General features: G+C 44.5%; 1 protein-coding gene across 2 annotated transcripts in view; it reads right to left on the minus strand.

Annotated features, from left to right (window-relative positions):
* Positions 1-23,639, minus strand: part of TSPAN5 (tetraspanin 5) — a 174,606-nt gene that overhangs the window by 15,279 nt on the left and 135,688 nt on the right. For both annotated transcript variants that reach the window (XM_047091270.1, XM_047091269.1), the window contains exon 2: positions 18,003-18,053. In XM_047091270.1, coding sequence (XP_046947226.1) covers positions 18,003-18,053 — 51 coding nt within the window. The remainder of the gene's footprint in view (positions 1-18,002; positions 18,054-23,639) is intronic.

The following is a 23,639-nucleotide window of genomic DNA, read 5'->3' on the forward strand; positions in this document are numbered from 1 at the left end:
TTTATTTTATTAAATTTGTTTTGAACTCTCAAAATATCCCAGAATATCACAGTATAGCTTGTTGTGAAGTCTTATAATAATTTGTTTTCATAGCACTGCCAACAACCTGAGAGAACATAAAGTATGTATCTGATTCTATACTTGAGGAAAATGAAACCCAGAGAGGCTTGGTAGCTTGCTGAAAGTCACACAGCTACTGATATTTTGGAACCAAAACAGAATGCCTACTTCAGTGTTTGCCTACCAAGTGGAAGCCATGTATTTGCTTCCCAGCACTTCCCAGTCAGCATGAATTAACACCAAAGTTTAGGAGTTTGAAGTTTCCATCCATTTTAAGGTTGCAGGATCATTTGGACAAAAAGAATTTGTTTGTTTTTATTGTTGTTGCTGTTGTTTTTAGACGGGGCATTAACTTAAGAACAATAGGATATTAATAATAGGACAGATATGAGAAATACAGGACTCTTAAAATGTACAATTTAAACTTTACAGGAAAGGCCAAAGGTTTAAATAAGTCACAGATAAAGGGTTGAGAGATTATGAAAGCAGTTAGGAATGTAGGGTGTATTCACTAACTTCTGAGGTGACCTCACAAACACAACCACACCCTTCATGAGACTGCTTAGACCAATGGTTTGATCCAGTCTTGTGTTTCTCATATTTCCAAGCTTCGAACTGTGACTACTCTGGGGAGGCAGGGGAGAAGAGGAAAACACAGAAACAGTTATCAACTCTCTACCTGCACAAATGATGCTAAGAAAAAAATTGCCAGAAAAGACACACAAAATCCAAGCACCAGTGGTGAGGGGCCAGTGTTAGAAGGAAATCAACCTCTCCCCCTAGAATGTCTCTGAACACAGGTGTCCATACTTAAAGTCTTAATGTTTTAGACCTGCTAATAAGCCAGGGGGAAAGAGGACTTTGGAGGGTATATAGATAACATTCTCTTAAAATTTAAAGAGTTAATTATGAGATAAGTAGATTCAATTTACTTGGTACCGAAAAGAGGCAGCAGAGGTGGAAGTGACAGGAAGAGATGTCAGTACGATTGTAAAAGAGGGCTTTCTAATACCCTCCAGCAATGGATCAGAGAAGGCTCCCCATTCATGGGGAAGCCAAACTATGAACCTTGCTGTTCAGTTGTGTTAGGATGGATTCCCAAATTGGATGGGAAACGGGGCACAAGGACCTTGGTTCCTCCCAACTTTAATACCGTTCTATGATTTCACCTATTTTTAATGGGCTTTTTGTGACTCACACTCAAGTTTGAGCAAAGATCCAATTGTTCCCAAACACTCTTCTGTGATCTGTGGCTCTACACAAAGAGGTTATGGACAACAGGGGCATTTATCTGGGCAGCTCTGGCCAAGCCACCAGCCAGCCAACACACATACCTGCGTCTCAAACACAAAGCTACACCCCAAAAAGAAAAAAAAAATGATGTCAACTGTCAGTAGATTCCTGGATCATTTGTCTTCTCTGGGTTTCATTTGGAGGAGGAGTATTTGGCTTCCCAGACAAACTTATTTTCATACTCTTACTCTGTCCAGCCTACGGGGGCAATTTTAATTGAGAGGCCTTCAACTGTTTCCATGGAAACAACAATCATTTGGGGGCCTAGCAGGCCTGCAGATTCTACTCATTTAATCCTAAATTCCGACCAAAGCCAGGGCTGGAGACAGATACTGAGTGCTTGTGGGAGACAATATTCTGCAAAGCATGAAAAAGACTACCAAGAACTTTATTTTTAACGGATTCAGAATACACCCAGGTCGTTATCTGTTGAAAACTAACTCCAATCTTAAAACACAAAGTGTGGAAGTCAATGCCCAGTGCCCAGCTTCCTTTTCCTCAGGATTAGGGCTACTTACCGAGACAGAGATGAAAAAAAAAAAGACTGTACTTCACCTGTGCTGTGTTTCTAAATATTCACTGAAAAGCAGTCTTACTGCTTCTGACTACACAGATTAAAGAAGAGCTGAACGTAATCCTGGCAACAAGATTCTGGATTACAAAAATGATGGGGAGTTGATAGTTCAGCCTTCTATTGTCTTAAAGATGGGGTCTCTCATTGGACTTTTTAATTTTGTTAAGTTCAATCTGACAAACAAGTAAGAAGTGTTAGCACATGCCTGCTGAAGAATAATTATAATCAAAGCTTGTTGTTGACAAGAAGCCGGGGTGGGGGGGGGGGGTGTGGAATACAAGGTCTAAGATTACAGTTAAGTCTGCCAAGTGATTTAAAATAGATATTCTGATTGGTGGTAAATCCTGAGGAATGCGCAAGAACCACACCAGCAGATACCTAGTCTTCTGGGAACCTGTGGGCACCACCCTCTTCTTTGGGGAACAACACTTCCCCCTTCTTGTAAGGATTCCTTCTCCCCCAAATGCATTCCATGTGCCCCTCAGGGCTGCCAATTCTCACATGACCCCACTGCCCCAGGACAGTTGAGAAGACTGAATTGCCTTCCTCTGACACTAGGATTTACAACAAGCGTCTCCCTCCTGTGGCTGAAGTTGTAAAATACCAAATTCTGGAGCCACGTATACGGTGTTTTCCACCACGTGGAGAAAGTCAATCTGCAGTGAGAAATAGAAAGCCAGGCTTAGGCAGAAACAAAGAATAAGGGTAGGGAGGGAAAATCCTGTCAATATTATAATCCCTGGCCTGCCAATGAGTTCTACCAGTCACTCCCGAATCCTTAGAATACCCCACCCTTGACTGCACAAGCTGGTTCTATTTGAGTCTGTGTTTGCATTTGAGGACCTGCACAACCTGACAACAGCTGAATAAATTGTGCTTTTAATGCCACATGTGTGCATATATACAGGTGCATCACACACACACACACACACACACACACACACCCCTCCAAAACCGGAAGTTCACACTTTAGCAGGGGAAAAAAGGTTTTGGGGGGTGGGATGGGGAGCGGAAAAGAGTAGAGGTAAGCGTTGGACTTAATATGGTTCCTTTACTCAGCTGGCTGATATTTACAGTCAACACAGCAATTAAGCCAGCGTAAACAGTCTTCCTTCATGTTGACTCGCTATCAACTCAGCATCATTAATGAAATGAGTTCTGCATGGAATTTTTAGGTGCTTTGTCTCGGTCAATACTTACATAATTTAAATTCCAATTCTCCATGTAAATCTGAACGCTCAACCCTTGAGCTTAAATACCAACTTTTTAGAATTCAAACTTATTTGCGCACCTGGGTGGCTCAGTCGACTGAGTGCCATCGGCTCAGGTCATGATCTTACAGCTCGTGAATTCAAGCCCCACATCAGGCTCGCTGCTGTCAGTACCGAGCCCACTTCAGATCTTCTGTCCCCCTCTCTCTCTGCCCCTTCCCCACTTGTGCTCTGTCTCAAAAATAAAGATAAAAAAAAAAAAGAACTTAAACTTATTGAAAAAAATAAATACAAAATGTCATTTGGCTCCTCTCTTCCATCCCCAGCACTGCTGCTTATGTGAGAAGTACATACACACAGCCTGGTATTTGCATCCCACTTACTAGTAAGTTCTTTTACTTCTACAAGAATCCTGCAGGCAGAGCCCTGGGAGCAAAAGCTGTTAAGGGCACCGGGCTTCATGCATCAAGTCAGAAAATATCCTCCAACGAAGCTGAATCATGAAATGAAGAAAAATGGAGGAGAAGTAGAGCAATTAGCCACATGTACTTGTTCCTTTACCCATTTGTTTTGGTTGACATGAAAGTGGAATTCTGAACAGTAGCAGTACAGAAACAGAAAGAGTCAGAATAAGAAAGCCAGAGACCAAGACTACAGATCACAAGAATATATTCAAGTACTACAGACTCAAGAATATAGGGAGATATCCTACACATATATTCTTAATTAATCATTAAGATTATATTAATAAACACTGGATTTTAAGAGTTCTTCATATTCATACTATGTATTTCTGTATCTATAGTCTGATGCCCTCAGCTCCTCCAGACCTATAGCCGGTGCAGCAGCAGAGGCAGAAACAAATTGACGTAAAGTGCTGCTCTAAAGACAAGATGAATACCAGGCAATTAAAAAAGCTGAAAGAAACAAATATATTCAGTAAATTAGCGATTCCACAAATTGGCTTTTGGACGACTAGCTTAGCTCCCGGCATATCAATTCAGAGCCTTCAAGAGATGATCCTCCAGTGAAAATAGAAGATTTCCATTATCTACTAGGGACTGGATAGTATCTCTCAGAACTTAGCAAGAAGACCAATATGTGCCTAAAAAGAAATAAGACAAGTTCATGGAACATGTCTAAGGCAATATCGTACAGAAATTTAGAGAGCCAACAAAAACATGTATCAATATGCATCCTCTATCTAAGGTAAAGGGGAGACTCAGATATTCCAGTCACTTAGGCTGCTCTGGAGTGTGGCAGGGAGTGTTTGTCCTGCACTGTACTCACGCCCACCTGTCCACCTACAATTTCCCCTGGAATCCAGAAACACAGAAAGAGGGTAGCCTGGACAGGGCCAGATGAGGGGCAAAGGGACAGGACACGATAATACAGATACATCTTGTCCTGAATCCTAGTTCCACAACCTACTATCTGTGTGATCTTGGACAAGTTACCAAACCCAAGTCTCAATTTCCACATCAGTGAAATGGTATCTCACATCCTCAGGATGAAGGAAATAATTCAAATAAATCCAAACACTATGCTAAGAGCTTGGCACAAAATAAGAAGCCAGTGAATGTTTACCACTTTCCTCATTATCATCACTATTACATGACAACACAAGGAACCTATCTGATGCTCTAGAAGCACATAGGAGAGGCATCTAACCCAATTGCACTGGAGTGGAATCTGTTTTGCTCTGGTACTTACTTTACCTGACCCCCCTCCCCTGCCCTTTTTTAAATGTTTATTTTATTTTTGAGAGAGAGCATGCAAGCAGGGGAGGGTCAGAGAGATAGGGAGAGAGAACTCCAAGCAGGCTCCACACTGACAGCAGCAAGCCTAACCTGGGACTCAAACTCACGAACTGTAAGATCATGACCTGAGCCAAAGTCAGACACTCAACTAAGAAGCCCAGGTGACCCTGTGCCTGACCCTTTCTAAGGAAAGCCATACCATATCTGATGATCATGCCTAATGGAGGTGGCAGTAACTGACTTGCCAATCAGATCTTCTTTGTTGGGCAATGGGAAATCACCTAAAGGCACTCAGAGTAAAGGCGGAAGAGAGAAGCCATGAGTAAGCAAAAGCCAGGAGTAGGCAGAAGCCATGAGTGGGTGGAAGCTAAGAGTACACAGAAGTGGTGCAGCGGAAAAAAGAGCAGCGAGAAGTGTGAGTCAACAGTGGTGAGCACACGGAGCAGTCAGCAGCCATGCTGCCATGATGGCGGCACCCTGAACCAGGGAAAGCAGGCTTCCGCTGTCAAGGAGCCAGATGGGCGCCCTGGTGGTCAAAAATTCACCACTCCTGAGTGATCTTCCAGCTACTTAACAATGTCCTACTCCCTGTGGGATCGCATCATCCGGTGGTTTGATGAACACATATATCTCAGTAAGAATGTGAAAAATCAGCCCACCTTCCCTCTGCTCTCCTTCCTCCTCATCAGCACCTCATTCATTCAGCTACCTCTGGAATTTAAGCAGCTTCTCACCAGGGTTCTGCAATAAAGGAATATGCTCTGAGGATAACGATTTCTTCTTGGAAAAGGTTTCTATGCACGTGCAGAAATGAAAAGGCAAACAAAGCTCCAGAAGGGTTTCAAACCAATAAACCTCAGGAGCGTCTGTGGTTTTTTTCCACCACCAGCTCAGAGAGTCCTCTGTGTACCACCTGGCAAGCTTCAGTTTCTTCTCTCACAACCCACACAGAAAAGAAATGCAAAAATAGCATTAATAAGCCCCTAAGGTCTGGGACTCTTCTGCTTTGGCATATACAAGCACATTCCTTCCGACTGCTGGATGAGAAACAAAGAGACAGTCACATGGAATGTGCACCCACAGCCAGGCCAGATGGACCCCTTTGAGATTTATGAGACTGGGTCCTGATTCACCTACCCCTCCAGAAACCAGACCCTACTGGGGTGGAACTGGCAGCAGTTCTAGAGTAAAAAGGAGAGAAGCATTTCCCTACTTGAGAAAGGAGGTGGGATAGGACATTCTAAAGAAGATGAGGTACCGGGGGAGGGGTGGTCCTGAAGAGCAGGAGGTGCAGCTTTAAACAACAGCCACAGGAAGACCCAGCTGAAACCAAAGGCCGCAGGGAGACCTGCTCCTTAAACATTCACCAGAGATCCCCCCAAATATTACAGAGGAAAGCCACTCTGCAAACCCCCCAACGTCCATTTGTCTAAAGAACTGCAGCAGAGTCCAGAGAGAGAACTCAAAGGCGAAGAGACAAGAGCTCACTGGGGCCTGAGCGGTCTGGGGAGACGTAAGGTTGTGGGGGCAGCGGAACTCGGGGTCTGGCCAACAGATGCAGGGTTAAAGGAAGACCAGCCGCATTAAAGGCATGTGGTTTCCCTTTTTTTTCTTGTCAAAGGTCATCGATGAGATTTAAGGATCCCTTCTTACAGATTAAAAATGGCCATGACCTGCTTTCGGAGAAGAGGAGGAGGAGAGGCCATCACCTTCCAGGTCTCCATCAAATCCTGCAGCTGGTGGGGCAGCCAGCTGTGCCAAGTCCTATCCATTAGTGCCACTCACAGGCCAGAAATCCCCCCCCCCCCCCGCATGAGGGGCTGCCTCTCTGAACATGGAAACAAAGCTTTTTCAGAAATCCAGCATGTTCCCAGGCCACTGCCCAGATATTTTCACATGCATGTTCTGATGATGGAATACGTACACAGAAACAGCCCTAAGTATAAAGTTTAAACTGAAATATGTAACAGAGGCTCTGATCACGGTGACCCCAAAACTAAAGTGAAAAAGACAAAAGCAAAGTCTAGCCTAGTGGCACATAATCAGTGTATTCGAGGGCTCCAGAGATACAACTCAGTTATTGAGTAAAGACCTTCCCGGGGATCACCTGAGAGGCGACAAGTACTGCGTTTGTCAGGGGTAGTCCGAGTGAAGGCATAGTGACACCCCCAGGAGCGAGTCTAGAGGGGAGACAGGGAAGTAGTGTGTTGGACAGAAGTGTCTGCAGTGGGTATTATGGGAACACAACGGGGAGGGGCAGGTGATGTCAGCAAGTGTAGAGACAAAGTGACAGGGTCTGGCTCACGGAGGGGTCTACGTGTGAGTAGAAAAGGTGGTGAGAGGAGACTAACAGGTCGGTGGGGTGAGCAGAGGGAGGCCCAGGTCATTTGTGCACTTAGAAAGCTCACTCCTTGGGCAGCACGTGGGTGTTAAGGAGGCAGCTGGTAGGCTCTGTGGGGATCTGCACTACTGAGCACACTGTGTGCCGGGCGTGGGGCTCCCTGGATTACTTCACCCTCACAATAAACCTAGGTAGGACCAGTCAGTGTCCATGGCAAGAAACAGACTCAGAGATGGAGTAACCTGCCAGCCCATCCAATTAAGAAAGTGGTAGGGCAGGGCGCGGAGTTCAGGCTAACAGACCCCAGAGCAGTCTGTCTGCCTACCGCCATGATGCTCTACCGTCTGAAAAAAGCATGCAGCAATGAGCAAGAAGATTCTTATTCTCAACGCAAATGTTTCTAAATTTTTTTTTTCAACGTTTTTTATTTATTTTTGGGACAGAGAGAGACAGAGCATGAATGGGGGAGGGGCAGAGAGAGAGGGAGACACAGAATCGGAAACAGGCTCCAGGCTCTGAGCCATCAGCCCAGAGCCCGACGCGGGGCTCGAACTCCCGGACCGCGAGACCGTGACCTGGCTGAAGTCGGACGCTTAACCGACTGCGCCACCCAGGCGCCCCTCAACGCAAATGTTTCTAAACAGTACACCTGTTTCTAAAATTTTAAGAAAAAGATGTAACGTGATATTAGAATGACGTTTTTACCCTAGACTTCCCTGATCACTATCTGAAGACCAACATGAATAGGAGACAAAGACCCGCCCCCCCCGCCTCCCATCCCCCACACACCCCACAGGCAAAGAAGAACTTTCTCTTGCACACCCCACAGAAATCAAGTGGATATAAAGTGGCTTAAGGGAGAAGAGAGTGAGAAATTCCCACTTCTCTAGAGAAAGTGGTTACTGTGCTGGGCAACACCTCTCCCCGGCAGCTTGCTTTTTACCTTAAACCTAGTGAGGAGTTTCAAGGGGACCACTTGGGGGGGAGGTGGTTTGCTCTGAGACACAGTGATTAGGGTCAGACTGCCCAGGAAGGAGCCTGTGGGCTTGGCTCTGACTCCGCCCTGGAAATCTAGAGAGAGAGGAAGGCTTAGGGCAGGCCAGTGCTGTTCTGGTGGCATTGGCCTCACCCCCAGATGAGTGTGTCCAGGGAGAGGCAGCTTGGGGTGAGAACAGGAAACCTGGGGGGAGAACAGGAAACCTCAAAAGGCAGAGTGCAGAGGAGCACTGGTTGAGGAAGATGGCCAGGTCTGAGCAGGGGAACCAGGCAGCCGCCAAGAATAGAGAAATCCACCAAACTCAAGGGAACCACTAGACAGAGGGACTCAGCAGGGAAGCCTCAAAAAGACCAAGATATCATCCCCTTCACCATCTGCCAGGTCCCAAGAGCAAAGATCCACTCCCACTTCAGCTCTGGCAGGAAGTGGGCAGAGGAGCATCTGGTGAGGTGGGGAAGGGTGACAACAGGAAGCAGGGGGCAAAGGCCTCACCCTGCTCTCCTCCTTCAGGGGCCCAAGGCAGATGGGGCTGGGAGAGCAAGAACGTTGTAACACAGAGTTAGGTTCGGAGATTTGATTACCATCCAGCCCATCCGGGCTTGGACTTGTGCCTCAAGAAGAGAGTAGAGCTATGGTATCTGAGAGTGAACACCAAAGTCACAGGATTGTTGACCCACCTGAATTTTCATTCCTGAGAAATCCCTCTGAAAAAGAGTTTACACAGTTACACAAAAAGAAAACAGGTGTCAATATATTTCATGTGTTTGTTGAACATGCTGGTGACAACACATCAGCTCACATGCTAACTTTCCAGGTACTGAGAAAGAGCCGTCTGGTTTTCAGATTTTTGGCTACAACAGAGAACTTGAGAGGATTTCTTGGATAACACAGAGAGAGGCAGACAAATTTACTACGTTTCGGTCAATAAAATGCTATCTCCAAAGAAGTATTTTCAGCATCTCAGAAATGTCTCCTTAAAGTAGTTTTGAAGCCAAAGCAGGCATTTTTCTGTTCCAGTTATCTGGGGAACCACCTACACCTACTGCCTCCCTCTGGCTATGGAAACTTGACCGCCACTGCTATGAACTGCCTGAATCACTGAATCTCCTGGTCTCAGATTTTCCTTCCCAGGAAAATGGAGGCAGTTTTTCCAAGGTGAGTCTCGGAAAACAATCATGTCAATGACTATGACATGAAGTAACTGGAAGGTTCTAAAGGGAGACTTACAGTGAAACAGTGGTCAGGGGAAAGCCTCCAGGAAAAAGAATCCTTCTTGTCTATCCTGCAGGAAAGCCAGAGAGAAAAGCAGTCCAGGCCTGAGATGTTCTAATTCCCATTCCCCTACTAGGTCAGGACTGCCACCAACTTTCCCTCCAGGATGCTTGCTGCAGAGCCCAGGCAGGTTAGCGCAATGGAGGGAGAGGGGGGATGGCGGGGGGGGGGGGGGAGGCACAGACTTCCAGTGTAACCTCTCTGGGCCTCAGCTTACCCACCTCTGAAAGCTCTCAAAGTTTAACCCTAGGGATCCACAGGTCATGGAAGTGAAAACAAAACCCCTTCATGAAGAGCTACTTTGTCCGGTGCAGTCTTTACAGTATGTAAGGGTCCTCTGAGTGTTCTCATTCATTTGCTCACCAATACGTTCTGGGCACATGTGGTGTAGGAGGCAAGCAGCCAGAATGGAGCATAAAAGGGCAAAGAAGACAGGCTCCTGCCCGCAAGAGGTTTTCAGGTCCCACGAGCCCAGGCTGCACCCTCTGCCCGGCTGGCCAGCGCCTGTGCTGGGGGGACACAGGCAGCCACGGGGGCCTTGACTGAAGGCCAGGGATCGACACTCTTCCTACTCCAAGAAGCTGAGTCTCTGCCTGGCCCTCGACAACTCTGCTGCAGCGCCCCCCTTGCGACCACTAGTGATGCATCCCTCCACCTCTCGCCCCCACCTGAACACTAAGTGAGAAGCACGCGCCGGGAGCAAAATGGAAAAGGAAAGGTACCCCTCATTTTCCCACGAAACGGGGCAATCATATATAGATTCCTATTTTCATGCCAGAAATGAACGTTTATTTTCTTTCCCGACATCTAGAATTAATGGATTTATTGTTGTTTGTAACACTGTACCATTATCAAATCAGACAGAACCATAGGTAATTCTACTTGCTTTTATGCTGTAAGACCCGTCAACACTACATGCTTATGAGAGATCTGGGGCAACTCAGACTTGCGTAACTGAACCCTACTGGTGTTACGATTTAAAAGAATGCTTGCTTCGTTCATTTGCTCATTCATTCTTTTATAAGCAATATTTTTTGAACACCAGCTCTATGCCAGTCAATGTTCTAGGTATTGGAGTGAAGCAGGAAACAAAAGTCTTTGCCCTCACAAAGCTGCTTTTTTAGTGGAGTGTGTGATCAACACACTTGCTGGCATGAAAGTGGTAAAACCTATAGAAATAGGTAGAAGAAAAATCCAGGGAAGAGGGAGAGTAGCTACTCTAAATAGGTCAGGAAGGCCTGTGGACAGAGATCAGAAAGTAAGGAACATGCCAAAGTGGAATTCTCGGGGACAGCATACCAGGTAGGGGACAGCAAGTGCAAAGGCCCTGGCTGGGGTGGGGGAGTTATGTTTGAGATTTTGGAGAAACAGCAATATGGTCAGTGGGGGCTACAGTGCAGCAGGGAAGGTCCCAGAAGTAAGGGGGGCACCATATACGGCTCAGAGAGTGATGATATGCTCATTGGAAGGTTTGGAGCAAAGAAGTGATAGGATCTGACTTACATTTTTTTAAAATTAAGTACAGTTGACATAAAATATTAATTTCAGGTATACAACATAGTGATTCATCATCTATATACATTATGAAATAATCTCCAAAACAGTCTAGTTACCATCTGTCATCATACAAAGTTATTACAATATTACTCACAATATTCCCCATGTTCTACTTTTCATCCCTGTAACTTATTTTACAATTGGAAGTCTGTGCATCTTACTCCCCTTCACCTATTTCACTTATTCTCTAACTTCTCCCCGCCCCCCCCACCTCTAACCACCAGTTTGTTCTATGTATTTGGGAGTCTGTTTTATTTTTTTAGGTTCCACACATAAGTGAAATCATATGGTATTTGTCTTTCTCTCTCTGATTTACTTAACATGATACCCTCTAAGTTCATCCATGTCACAAATGGTGAGATTTCATTTTCTTTTTTTTACAGTTGAGTAATGTTCCATTATATATAGACATATCACAAATCTTCTTTATCCTATCATCTATCAATGGACACCTAGGTCTAGCTTCCATATTCTTGATATTGTAAATAATATTGCAGTGAACATAGGGGCATATATATCTTTTTAAATTAGTGTTTCTGTTTTCTTGGGATAAATGCCCAGAAGTAGAATTGCTAGGTCATCTAGTATTTCTATTTTTTATTTGTTGAGGAAGCTTCATAAGTGTTTTCCACAGTGGCTGCATCAATTTACATTCCCAACAACAAGGCACGAGGGTTCCCTTTTCTCTACATCCTCACCAACACTTGTTATTTCTTGTCTTTTTGATACAAGCCATTCTATATTATATTTTAAAAGGATCACTCTGGATGCTTCATGGAGATGGACCTGGGATAGGAGTAGGGAGACAAGAGTAGAGGCAGGGAAATAACCGTGGATGTGGTAGCAGCTTAGATCAGGGTATAAAAGTGGAGGTGGAAAGAAGACATGAGATTCTCCATATATTCTCCAGTAGAGCCAACAGTGTTTGCTAATGGACTGAATGTGGTATGAGAAGAAAAGAAGGAAGAGTGTGAAGAATCACCCAAGCAAGTAGAAAGAGAAAGTTGTCATTTATTGCAATTGGGAAGAGCAGATTTGGGAAGGGGAATCAAGAGTGGCGTTTTGGATTAAGTTTCAGAAGCCCCTGGACACTTAAGTGGAGATGTTGGGTAAGCTATTGGCTATACAAGTCTGGAGTTCAGATGATGTCCAGATCAGAGATCTAAGTTTGGCAATCATCAGTGACAGATGGTGTTTGAAGTCCCACACTTGGAGGAGATCTCCTAGAGCCTGAGTGAAGATAGAGAAAGAGGTCTTGGGACCGAGCCTGGGGCACTCCAAAATTTAGAGGTCAGAGAGGTGAGCCAGAATTAGCAAAGTATGAGAAAGCATTGCCTATGAAGTAGAAAAACTGAAGTGTGGGATATCTTGGAAGCCAAGTAAGAAAACCATTTCTAGGAGGGGGAAATGATAAACCATGCCTTAGTACTTGCTCTACTGACAGAGTTTATGAATTCCTGGATGAGAAAATAATGTGCTCCAGGACCCAGTATGGGTCCAGTAAGAAAGTACTAGGTTCAAATAAGTCCCTAGGCTGGTTAATCAGAGATAAAGTGAAGGATATAGTCTATCTACAAAAACAAGAAACAGAAAAACAGCCTGATGTAATGACAAGTAGATGGATTAGAAATTGCTTGACTGATGATGCCCAAGGGCACATATAAGTGAATGAGTGTCAACCCCAAAGGAAATTTCCATAACATGTCATTGGGTTCTGTCTTGGCCTGCTCAACATAGAAGTGGCTTTTATCAGTGATAAGTAAACTTGACTGCAATCAGAACAATCTAGGAGGCTTGTGAAAATAGAGCACCCCAGTGTCTACCCCAGACCTACTAAATCAGAATTTCCCTGAGATGGCACTGGGGGGCAAGGACCTAAAGGAAAGCCTGAGTTAGAAGAAAGAATTGAGGGAGAAGCCTGATCCAAATGTACAGCTAAAACCAACACCAATGGAATGGGGAATGTGCTGGATGACAGCTGGGTAAATGTATTTGATTCTGAAAATCAGCCAGACATGAGGTGAACAGGGTGAACTTAGCTGGATCTGAGACCAACTTGGGACTCCCAGTGATCAACAGCAGGATCTCAAACTGCACTGACAACAGATGAGAAAAGGGACTTAATCCAGCCACACCTCCTATGGCCCCTAAAGCACCTTCTCAATGGTACAGAGGACACACTAGAGAGAGGTCAGGGGATCACAACCAAGATGGTGAAGGGACTCCTCACCCACAAAAAGAAGCAGGTATTTAGCTCAAAACGCATAAGGAACCAGGCCTCCACCTTGAATACCTTAAGGGCCAACATGTAGAAGGACTTTCTCTGTGGGATCCAACAGGGTAGATCCATAATCAAGGAGTGAAAACTAGTAAGACATGATTCGACTTTTGTAGAAGGAAGGTCTTTCCAACAGTAAAAGTAACCCAAAGAGACAGAAGTGGTGAGTATTTTGGCACAGAAATTGCTAAATTTATATACACCCCAAATTAGCATATATTACAATGTTATATATTGTATAGTAGTGTGTGTGTGTGTGTGTGTGTGTGTATCTTTCCTAGACTGTAAATTCTCTGAGGAGTTATATCCTCAGTCCAGTACGAACCCAATCCCGTGCTATGTGCTCAATAAATGCTATCTGAAAAAGTAAGTTGATTATGGCTGGATGTTGCCAAGCCTATTATAGAGGTGATTCATGCTACATAATTGTTAATGTTCCTTCTAAACAGATTCTATGATTTCTGAAAACCTGCACATAAACCAGTTTCCCCTGGAGACACAGTTATCCTTTGCACAGTCAATTTGGAATTCAGATAAAATGGATTATTTCATTATTATGTCTAATATTCAATGGTATTATTAGCCCTAGGTTTAAGGCTCGGCCTGGTATTATGTATGCACAAGGACCAGTGGAAATCTGGTCCTTCTAGCTGGGACCGACCCAGTTTGGAGATTTACCAATTCTACATCCCTACTGGGGGGAGCTCACTGATTCATGGGCTGGTGTTTTCAGCCCAGCAGGTGCATGCTACCCACCACCCTTGGCCAACTGTGGTTCACCTCAAAATTTCATCCCATCAGAGGTGAGAAGTTAACCCAAGGTGTTTTGATAGAGAAGCTTTTGCAGTCACCAAGGTGATCAATGCAGATCATATCTTCCTTAAGAGACCCCCAAACAAAACCAATTCTTTGCTCCATAGATCAAAGCCTGAACTCTCCTAAAATTTGAGGCAGCTTCCAACACCACCATTCTGCTCCTCCCCATGCTATAGTCATGCGTCCAAGGGAGGCAGCCCTATATACAAGGAGCATTTACTTTATACCAGGCACTTCTTGGGGACCATCTCATTTAGTCCTCAAAACAAGCCTATGAGGTGGTTACTGTCCTCAATGCACAAATGAGGAAAGGACATCTCAGAGAAGTTAACACAGTTGCCCAAAGTCACACCGATGGTAAATGGAGGAACCAGTATTTGAACTCTGGTCTGTTTAGCCTCAAAGCTGTGCTCTTATTCCACATAGGAACCAGAGCAATCTTAAAACAAAAGCCAGACACTTAAAAAAGAAAAAAGAAAAAAGAAAAAAAAAAAAGCCAAATCAGGACATTCCCTTATCAAACTTCAGAATGCTCTGGTGACTTCCTCTCATCCAAACTTCTGCAGGACCCTGCCCGCTCTAACCTCTCTGCCTGCCCCTCTTGCCACATCTTCTTCTTGCCCTTGCTCTCTCCCTTCCAGTCCTACTGACCTCCTTCTTGTTCCCTGGAACCCCAAGTCCCTGACTCAGGACCACCACACCTGCTATTCGCTCTGCCTGGAATGCTATTCCCCCAGTACCCTGCAGACCCTGCCCACTTCCTTCGGGTCTCTGCTCCAATGCCACCTCCACAGGGACACCATTCCCAACCATCCTTTTATAAAAGAGACCCCTTCTCTCACCACTCTCTAACGATACCTTAGGTTTCTCGATAGCACTCACCAGTACTTGAACAAAGGCGGGTTGGGGGGGGGGGGAGGAGTAAAATGGGAATGGAGTCAGTGGGAGGGGGTTGTGGGAAGACAGGGTGGGAGGGAGGGGGCTGTGGGGACAGGAAGCTCAGCAGGAGGGGCAGCTTGGTAGTGTGGCCTGGTGACCACCCATTGAATCACCTTGGGTTCCACGGCCTCATGTTAGGCGTGCTCTGATGGTGGCAGTGCAGGGGCCTGCTTAGTGCTCACCCTGAATCCAGTGTCCTCAGGTAACCCAGAAGTGGGGGTGTGAAGGCTAAGGGGAAGAACAGAGCCTGCAGACCACCATGGGCAAGACTGCAGCCCTACCTGTCCCTCCTTCCTGCTGGTCCACTTCCCCCCAGGTGGGTTTCTTCCCTATGTGCCCCCTTCCAACCCCACTGTACCTTCTTTGAGACCTTGATTTATTGTTCACCCCTCTTCTCGAATTTACTTCTTGGAAAATATATTTCCCCAGAGTCTGTCTGTGTCAGGCACAATTCAAGACGGTGAGGACATGTCATGAAAGGTCTGATGACAGGAGACAGGAAAGGATGAAGTGAGACAGACAGAATGTCACATGGACATGGGTGTGGGGAAAGAGGTCCATAGTAGGGAGGCGAAAGGTCAGGTAGGTTCCACAGGAAGGTGATTTGAGCCGGACTTGGATCAGAGCTTGGTGATAGCTAGGCAAAGAGCACTCGGGGTCCCTTGAAACTCCTGAGGGGACAGTGTCTACATCAGGGCCAGTGAAGGCAGAGGCACAGATGCCATCAGGCAACAAAAAGACCTCAGTGCTGGGGCAAGGGCCCAACGGGGATTGTATCAACTCTATGTTTTGCAGCGAGCTATGGAAAATCAGCTGGCTGGAGTAGAGAAGTGAAATTATCTGACATACATCTTCAAGAAGTCCCTTGAGGAATTAAGGAGACCAGTATGGGTCCACTGCAGTTCGAGAGACCTTGATGGTCAGCATCGGGATAGGTAGCACCCAAGGTGGTAGGAAGAAGTCCTCAGCTAGTTAACTGCTTATTGTCAGGGCCCCACAAGAATGCAAACTCCACAGCACAGGGACTGCACGTCATTCACTGCTGTGTCCCCACGCCCAGGGGCCAGACATGTGGCCGAAGTTCACTAGAGAGGGTTGCTATGAGTCCTTTACCCTCTGCTACCTCCATTTATTCCCAGCTGGCGAAGTTCTGCTACATAGTAGCTGGCTGGCTGGCTGGCCAAGTAACTTCAGCTCTCCAGAGAAACTTTCCATTCACTGGTAGTGGCTTTGACAAAGAAGGGACTGCTATTTCAACCCTACCCAAAGGCTGTGTCGCTCCCTTGCTCTGATATTTGTGTGACACTGCCAGCTTTAGAATTTTGTCATTTTATCAGAGAAGAGACATTTGGGGTAACTGATGAAACAAAAAGGTAATTATATTTCACAAAGTGGAAAAAAAACCTCCCAAATTACCAATGGTCTGTTTATTGCCACAATAGACAATTAGTTCATTTAATGCCTTCCAACATCTTTTCAAATCAGATAGAAATGGACTCTTATTAAAGGAGAGTTATAAAAAGCTGTGTTATCTGGCATTAACCAATCAGAAGGCTTCAAAAGTAACATTTCTGAGATTCCACCAATACAAACCTACAAGCCTACAAGGGGACCAGGCAGAAGACATGTATTCAACATAAAAGTTTCTAGAGAGAAAATGTCTGTTCTGGGAACTTAATTTGTCTCCCTTCATCAATGGCCTGCCTCAGAATGTTGCTGGAAGGTGGTTCACTTTCTGTAAAACATTTTACATTCTGTATAAGTAGTCTGCAAATAAACAAAGGATGGTTCACTTTCAAAACTCAGAATATGAGTTTTATTTGATGCGGTCTATCTGAACATTTTTTTTTTCCTTTTTTTACTTATAGAAATTCCTACTGGCATCTGAGGGGCTTTTGATGGCTGGACTTTCTTAGTTTTTCCTCTCCTAATACACAGAACATCTCACAGAAACTCTTGGCTTCAGGCTGTGGTCAAGCTCGGAGGATGAAATACCAAAGAGATAACAGACTGGTCCTCTGGGAAAACTTAAGCTAAACTCTGTTTACAAGCTTTCACTGATCCATACACTCCCTCACTCTCACAAGGTGGGTGATAAAACGCTGCCAACGATTTCACTTCCAAAGAAGGAAGAAAAAAAGCTCACGTTAATTTCTGAATTCCAGTGCTTGGCCTCAGTAGAATTTGTAAAGAAACAATTAAAAGGTGCTGATGGGAAGTAAGGCAGAGGAGTGGACACAGAGAGGTCGGGTCATGAGAGTGTTGCTTAGAGCATAAACTGCCGAGAACATTGTATCTTCATCGTAGCCTACAATATGCCACTCTGTACTTCCAGATATTTCCTTTTACTATATTGTATTTAAATTTCGAACATTACTAAATACTTTCAATCAGCAGACAAGTATTCACATTCTTATTAACGTTAAGTTTATCTGATATTCAAACATGAATTTTATCCAGCTTCCTTCATACAACATGCTAATAACAGCTTATTACATAATGCTCACACTAAAAAGAAAAACCATCTTTTACGGCTTGAGTAATCTTCCAAAGGGTTAAAAGAGAAAGAGAGAAGGCTGCAGGTGGTTTAGTGGTATTTATAAGCATTACTGAAATTCTTGTGCCAGAGCGAGGAAACGTTCCACAAGAACGCACATCTCCTGCTAACTGATGTTATGCACATGTATTGTTACGTTTGTAATTATTTTGATAAGATGACTGATTTAGCCTTCATTTCTGAAGAGCCTTTGAAATATGACACTATCTTCTAAGAACACTTTCTTTCATTAAAGAACCACGTTTCTTTATACTCTGCAGCTGTCAAAGAGGAAAGGAGACAACATGTAAGGCAAAGTGCAGCCTCTAACGACCAATATGTGTGCATTTTCATGATATTCAACTTACTTTTTCATTCCACGCCCACAGTCCAATTCCAAGAAATGCTATTCCCAAAAACTGAAAGAAAGAAAGAAAGAAAGCATTAAGTATAAGGGTAGATGCCATGTTTTTACTAATACAAATATAAATAAAGTTTTCAACCAATTCTTTTATCACCTTACCTGGCTGAGAAATAGCCTTGCCTAAAATCTGAGTAATAGCCTTTTATGGAAAAAGAAACACCATAATCACCTTGATTAAAGCTATTACAGCATTAAGAAGGCTTGGGTAAAGAAAATGTGGTATACATTTGCAATGGAATATTATTCAACCTTAGACAGGAAGGAAATATTGTCATTTGCAACAACCTGGAGGGCACCATGCAAAATAAAATAAGCCAGACAGAAAAGATAAATAGCACGCAATATCACTTACACGTGGAATCTAAATAAATAAGTTGAGAGGTGCCTGGGTGGCTCAGTTGGTTAAGTATCTGACTGTTGACTGCGGCTCACGTCATGACCTCACGGTTAGTGGGACTGAGCCCTGCATGAGGCTCTATGCTGACAGCAGGGAGCCTGCTAGGATTCTCTCTCCCCCTCTCCCACTTGCACTTGCTTGCACACTCTCTCTAAATAAGTAAATAAAACATTAAGAATAATAATTAGAAATAAATGAGTTGAACCCATAGAAACAATGAAAAAGTAGTGGCCAAGGGTGTAGTAAAGGGTGTAAGTTGTAAGATAAATAAGGTCTGAGCATCTAACGTAAGCATGGTGACTGTAGTCGGTAACACTAAAGTTGAACCTTGCTAAGAAAATGGAAATGATGTCCCACACACAGGAAGGTAACTACATGAGGTGACGGAAGTGTTAACTCAAGGCTAGGGAATTCTTTCACAATGTACACTGAATCATCACATTGTACTCTTTAAATATCTTATAATTTTATTTGTCAATTATATCTCAAAGTGGGGAAAAAACTTCTCAAACATTTTTAAAAGACAGGGTGGGGACATGTCGGTGCTTAGAACTCACTGAAATTATGAAGAATAATAATTAGGCAGAACCTTGAGCAAAATCAGAGTCATTAATAATGTTTAGTGCTGCCTTTTAGGGTAGGAGAGGAAACAGTACCTACCCCCGTCCGTCCAAGCCAAATGTTCACTAAAAAAATGGACGACCAGGGACATGAATGTAAAAAAGCTGGCGACTCTGTCTATGCCGTCATGCCGTCAGAAATGGGCCAGGTCCCAGAGGGCATGCAGAAGCCCAGGATGCCCCTCAACATACTCTTTACCACGTCTTCAAAAAGTAACAAGAATCCTACCAAGTTCAATGTGACCCAAAGAAAAGTCCTGGATGCTTCCATTTTTCAGAAATTTAAATGATTTACATTGCAGTTGAGAGGCCTTCCACAACTTGGCCTGCTCTCAACTCTGTGCCATACGTGCACATGCACCGTGAAGCACAAAACACACACCCCCAGCGCTGCCCGCCAGGGAGGGAGGGGGAGCAAATAGTAACAGAGGGATTTTCCATTTTAGTTAGTTGTCACTGTATTCCCTCTGCTCTAAGATACACATTCTCCCCCCCACATTTTAACATGTCTGAAATTGGGACAGATCTTAAAATTTTTTTTTTTTTTCAACGTTTATTTATTTTTTGGGACAGAGAGAGACAGAGCATGAACAGGGGAGGGGCAGAGAGAGAGAGAGAGACACAGAATCGGAAACAGGCTCCAGGCTCTGAGCCATCAGCCCAGAGCCTGACGCGGGGCTCAAACTCACGGACCGCGAGATCGTGACCTGGCTGAAGTCGGACGCTTAACCGACTGCGCCACCCCGGCGCCCCTTTTTTTTTTTTTTAATTTTTTTTTTTTTCAACGTTTATTTATTTTTTGGGACAGAGAGAGACAGAGCATGAACGGGGGAGGGGCAGAGAGAGAGAGAGAGTGGACAGATCTTGAAATCAGTGGCATCCCAGTTTTTTCCCCTCTTGATTTTACCTAAAATAGGTCTTTTTTTTTAATTAATCAAATTAAAATTTTTTTTAATGTTTTCATTATTTATTTTTGAGAGAGAGACAGAGCATGAGTGGGGGGAGGGGCAGAGAGAGGGAGACATAGAAGCTGAAGCAGGCTCCAAGCTCTGAGCTGTCAGCACAGACCCCGATGCGGGGCTCGAACTCACGAACTGTGAGATCATGACCTGAGCCGAAGTCAGACGCTTAACCAATTGAGCCACCCAGGCATCCCAGCAGCATGTCTTGTAATCAGGGTGTCACATGTTTGAGGACACATTGTACAGGGCCGTCTGCCCACTAAGAGCTCGGCAGTCAGAACTGGGTGTAACGGAGCATGAGGGAAAACACATCTTATTCCTCATCTTCATTATCAATAGCAACTCTGAGTGAATTTCCTTCCCAAACACTGAAGTGAAAAGAGAGTGGGCAGGTTAATGAGCAGTTTCAATCCGATGACAGCAGCACACTCTGTTTATTTTACTAACATCTTGATTAAGTTAAATGTCAGGAAAGCTGTCCACCGAGAGGGTGCGCAGAGAAGACAAGAGTGAGTGAGGATGGTTATTCTTTGCAGTTTAGGGGAAATCTGAGAGCTGTCCACCTGGCGAGGTCATCATTCGCAGCAGGGAAGCGTGGGGGTTGCTGACGCTTTGAGGGCATCGGCTAATGGATCCAAGAGGGGCTGGGGGAAAACAGAAGGAGCAGAGGGGAAACGCAGGACTGAAAAAACAGACGGCTGACTGCCCTGAAAATCTGGTTGTGTTTTTAGAAGAACTTCCCAAATCTCCCGCCAATTATCTGATTCTGCAGTGAGACAGCATGTAATACCTTCTGAGCCTCCATGCGCAAAAGCTTCAGCAAGTCCTTGATTTGGCAAAAACTGAGGACCCCTTTCTTTTGTTCTTATAGGTTTGGAAAGGGTTTAGAAAGAGCTGTTGTTCTGAACCTCCCAAAAGAAAACTAAGGTCCCCTCTACGGCCCTGGTTGGAGTGCTATGTCGCTTTATGTTTTTGATGGAAAACAACAAATGTACCAGTCCCCGAAATGACTCAAAGATACCTGGGACTCTGTAGTACAAAAATAAGGCAATTCAGCACGCTACTTTCCTATTTATAGGTCCTAGGCACAACAGGGTAACAAGTGATGACTGCATACACAGCATCCCATCAGACCTAGAAATCACAGAGTGCTTGACTTCACACCTATTGATGTGAAACTCGTCCCGGTGAAATGCATGCCCTACACTAAAGCTCTTCATGGACAAATGTTCAATCATCTTCCTGATGTGGCATTTAATCACAGTTACTGTAAGCAACGGGTGGGATGTCGTGGCAGAGAACATCACGGTCAGCCGTTCCTCTGGGGTGGACATGTTACTGCTGAGGGCCCTGCTAATCACTAACATTCATTTCTTATTACTTGCCAGTCACTGTGCTTACTGCTTTGTATGTAGTGTCTCTTTAAGCTTCACAGCAATTTTATTTTGGAATAGGCACTGTTACTAACCCCCTTTTAAGAGAAAAATGGGGCTTACAGAGTTGCATTTGCTTAGAAGCACACAGCTTGAACCGAGAGGAGATTAACACCAATGTAGTATATGTTCTTACCAGTCCTGATAAATTCCCATTTTCCTCCCTGGGACAGGAAGTAGAGGCCCTTGGGTTAGAATTACATGTGAGATGAGGAGGACATCGTATACTCTGCCCCCAGCAGGCAAACGGGAGTTGAAGAGGTAAAACAATGACAACATGGCCTTCACATAAGAACTGGCCATAGAACAGAAATTCCCATGCTGGAGTCAGCAACGGGAGTGATGTAGAACAGAGAAACTCAGTGGCGGGTCAACATTCTCCTCTTTGCATGAAGTTCTCCTCTTGCACTTTGAAAACCCATTTTCCTTCCCGGATCATAGAAACAGACTGGAAACCAATGATCTTCCACAAAGAAGAGAGAGAGAGAAAACTCAGAATTTAAAGAAGACTCACAACTTCCTTTACAATCCTGCTCTAATACTTTCTGCTCTGACTTTCCAAACAAGGTTTAAGAATTTTCAGGAAAAAAAACCCAAAAAACAAAAAACCACTGAATGTGAGGTCAAGGAAAGCACTCACTACCTAAGCAAGCAGAATGGGGCCGGGGCCTCAACTGCACATACCTTCAGCACTACATCACTAGCAAACGTCCTCCCAATTACTCTCGGCCCATGTGTTTTGTTTTAAAATCAAGTTGCTCCAGCTTCAAATAATTAAACAGAAGAGAGCCAAAAAACAGAGACAGGCACGCAGCACTGGAGGCACGCTGAGTTTCCCCTTTCCCACCTCCAGAAGAAAAGTCGACCGTAAACCACCAAACTGACCTCATTCCGAAACCTAGGGGCCAACTTCCAGGGAATTGGCCAAGAACATTCAAGTCAACTCTTTATTCCTTTGAAAGAGAAGAAAAAAAAAACAAAAAAACAACAGATCTGAGGCCTCTCCTCCTGTGGCAATGAATGCAAACGGGCAGTACTAATGTTTGACCACCCAATTTTTGATGTGTTTAAAGTAAGTTACGATCATTTTGCCAACATTTGTTAACTGGCAAAGTATGAACTAGGTACTGTGTTTTATATGAATTCCTGAAGACAGCACTGCCTAAAATACAGCCACTAGCTACTGAGCTTTAGAAATGTGACTAGTGCATGCTGAGGTACACTAATACGTTGATTTTAAAAGACTTGATATAAATGAAAAGAATTAGTCATCCTACTATTTTTAATTTTTTAATGTTTGTTTATTTTTGAGAGAGAGAGAATGACAGAGTGTGAGCAGGGGAGGGGCAGAGAGAAAGGGAGGCACAGAATCCGAAGCAGGCTCCAGGCTCCGAGCTGTCAGCACAGAGCCCAATGCAGGGCTCAAACTCACAAACTGCAGCAAGATCATGACCTGAGCCAAAGTTGTACGCTTAACTGACTGAGCCACCCAGGTGCCCCAGTTGTCATTCTATTATTGATAACATGCTGAAATTATAAACTTTGGATATACTGGGTTAAACAGATTAAAATTGATTTCACCCGTTTCAGTTTCCTTTTATAAATACAGTACCTGGAACATTTAAATTATATATGTGGCTTGCACTACATTACTGTTGGACAATGCTGGTCTAAAGTATCCCAAGTCAATCCCATACAGGAGATAGGGACATTATCCCCCCTTTTATAGATAGGGAGACTTAGAAACTTTAAGTTGGGTTGCTCAGGAGATCTGACTCCTCAGTCCAAGCTCAAAACTATTTTAGTGCTTTCCTGAAACTCTTGTTCTAAGATGCAAAATCGGCCCTTTAGTTTCTAGGCATTCAGGGCAATGTTGTTTCTGACTGGGGTCGAGAATGGCACTAGGTGCACACAGAGTGGCATGTGGGTGGAAGCTGGCTGGGGTTGGCAGAATATAAACCAGCCGGGCTGACCCCAGAAAAGGCTAGGGAGGAAAATGGCCCTAGTATGTGAGTAGGGGAACTGGGTGTCTGTGCCAGGAGGGACAGCTGCCCCCTTTGGGGGCTATGAACAGAAGATCTGTCTCCATCTGTTGCTTCAGTTCTTGCTGAGCCTTCCACAACGTGGAAGTGGAACAGTGCCCTGTTCTAACTGGTATAAAAATAGACA

The sequence above is a fragment of the Lynx rufus genome, unplaced genomic scaffold, assembly GCF_022079265.1.
Source record: "Lynx rufus isolate CCGP_SWC_20201006 ecotype Redwood Valley unplaced genomic scaffold, mLynRuf1.p SCAF_3, whole genome shotgun sequence".
NCBI lineage: Eukaryota > Metazoa > Chordata > Mammalia > Carnivora > Felidae > Lynx > Lynx rufus.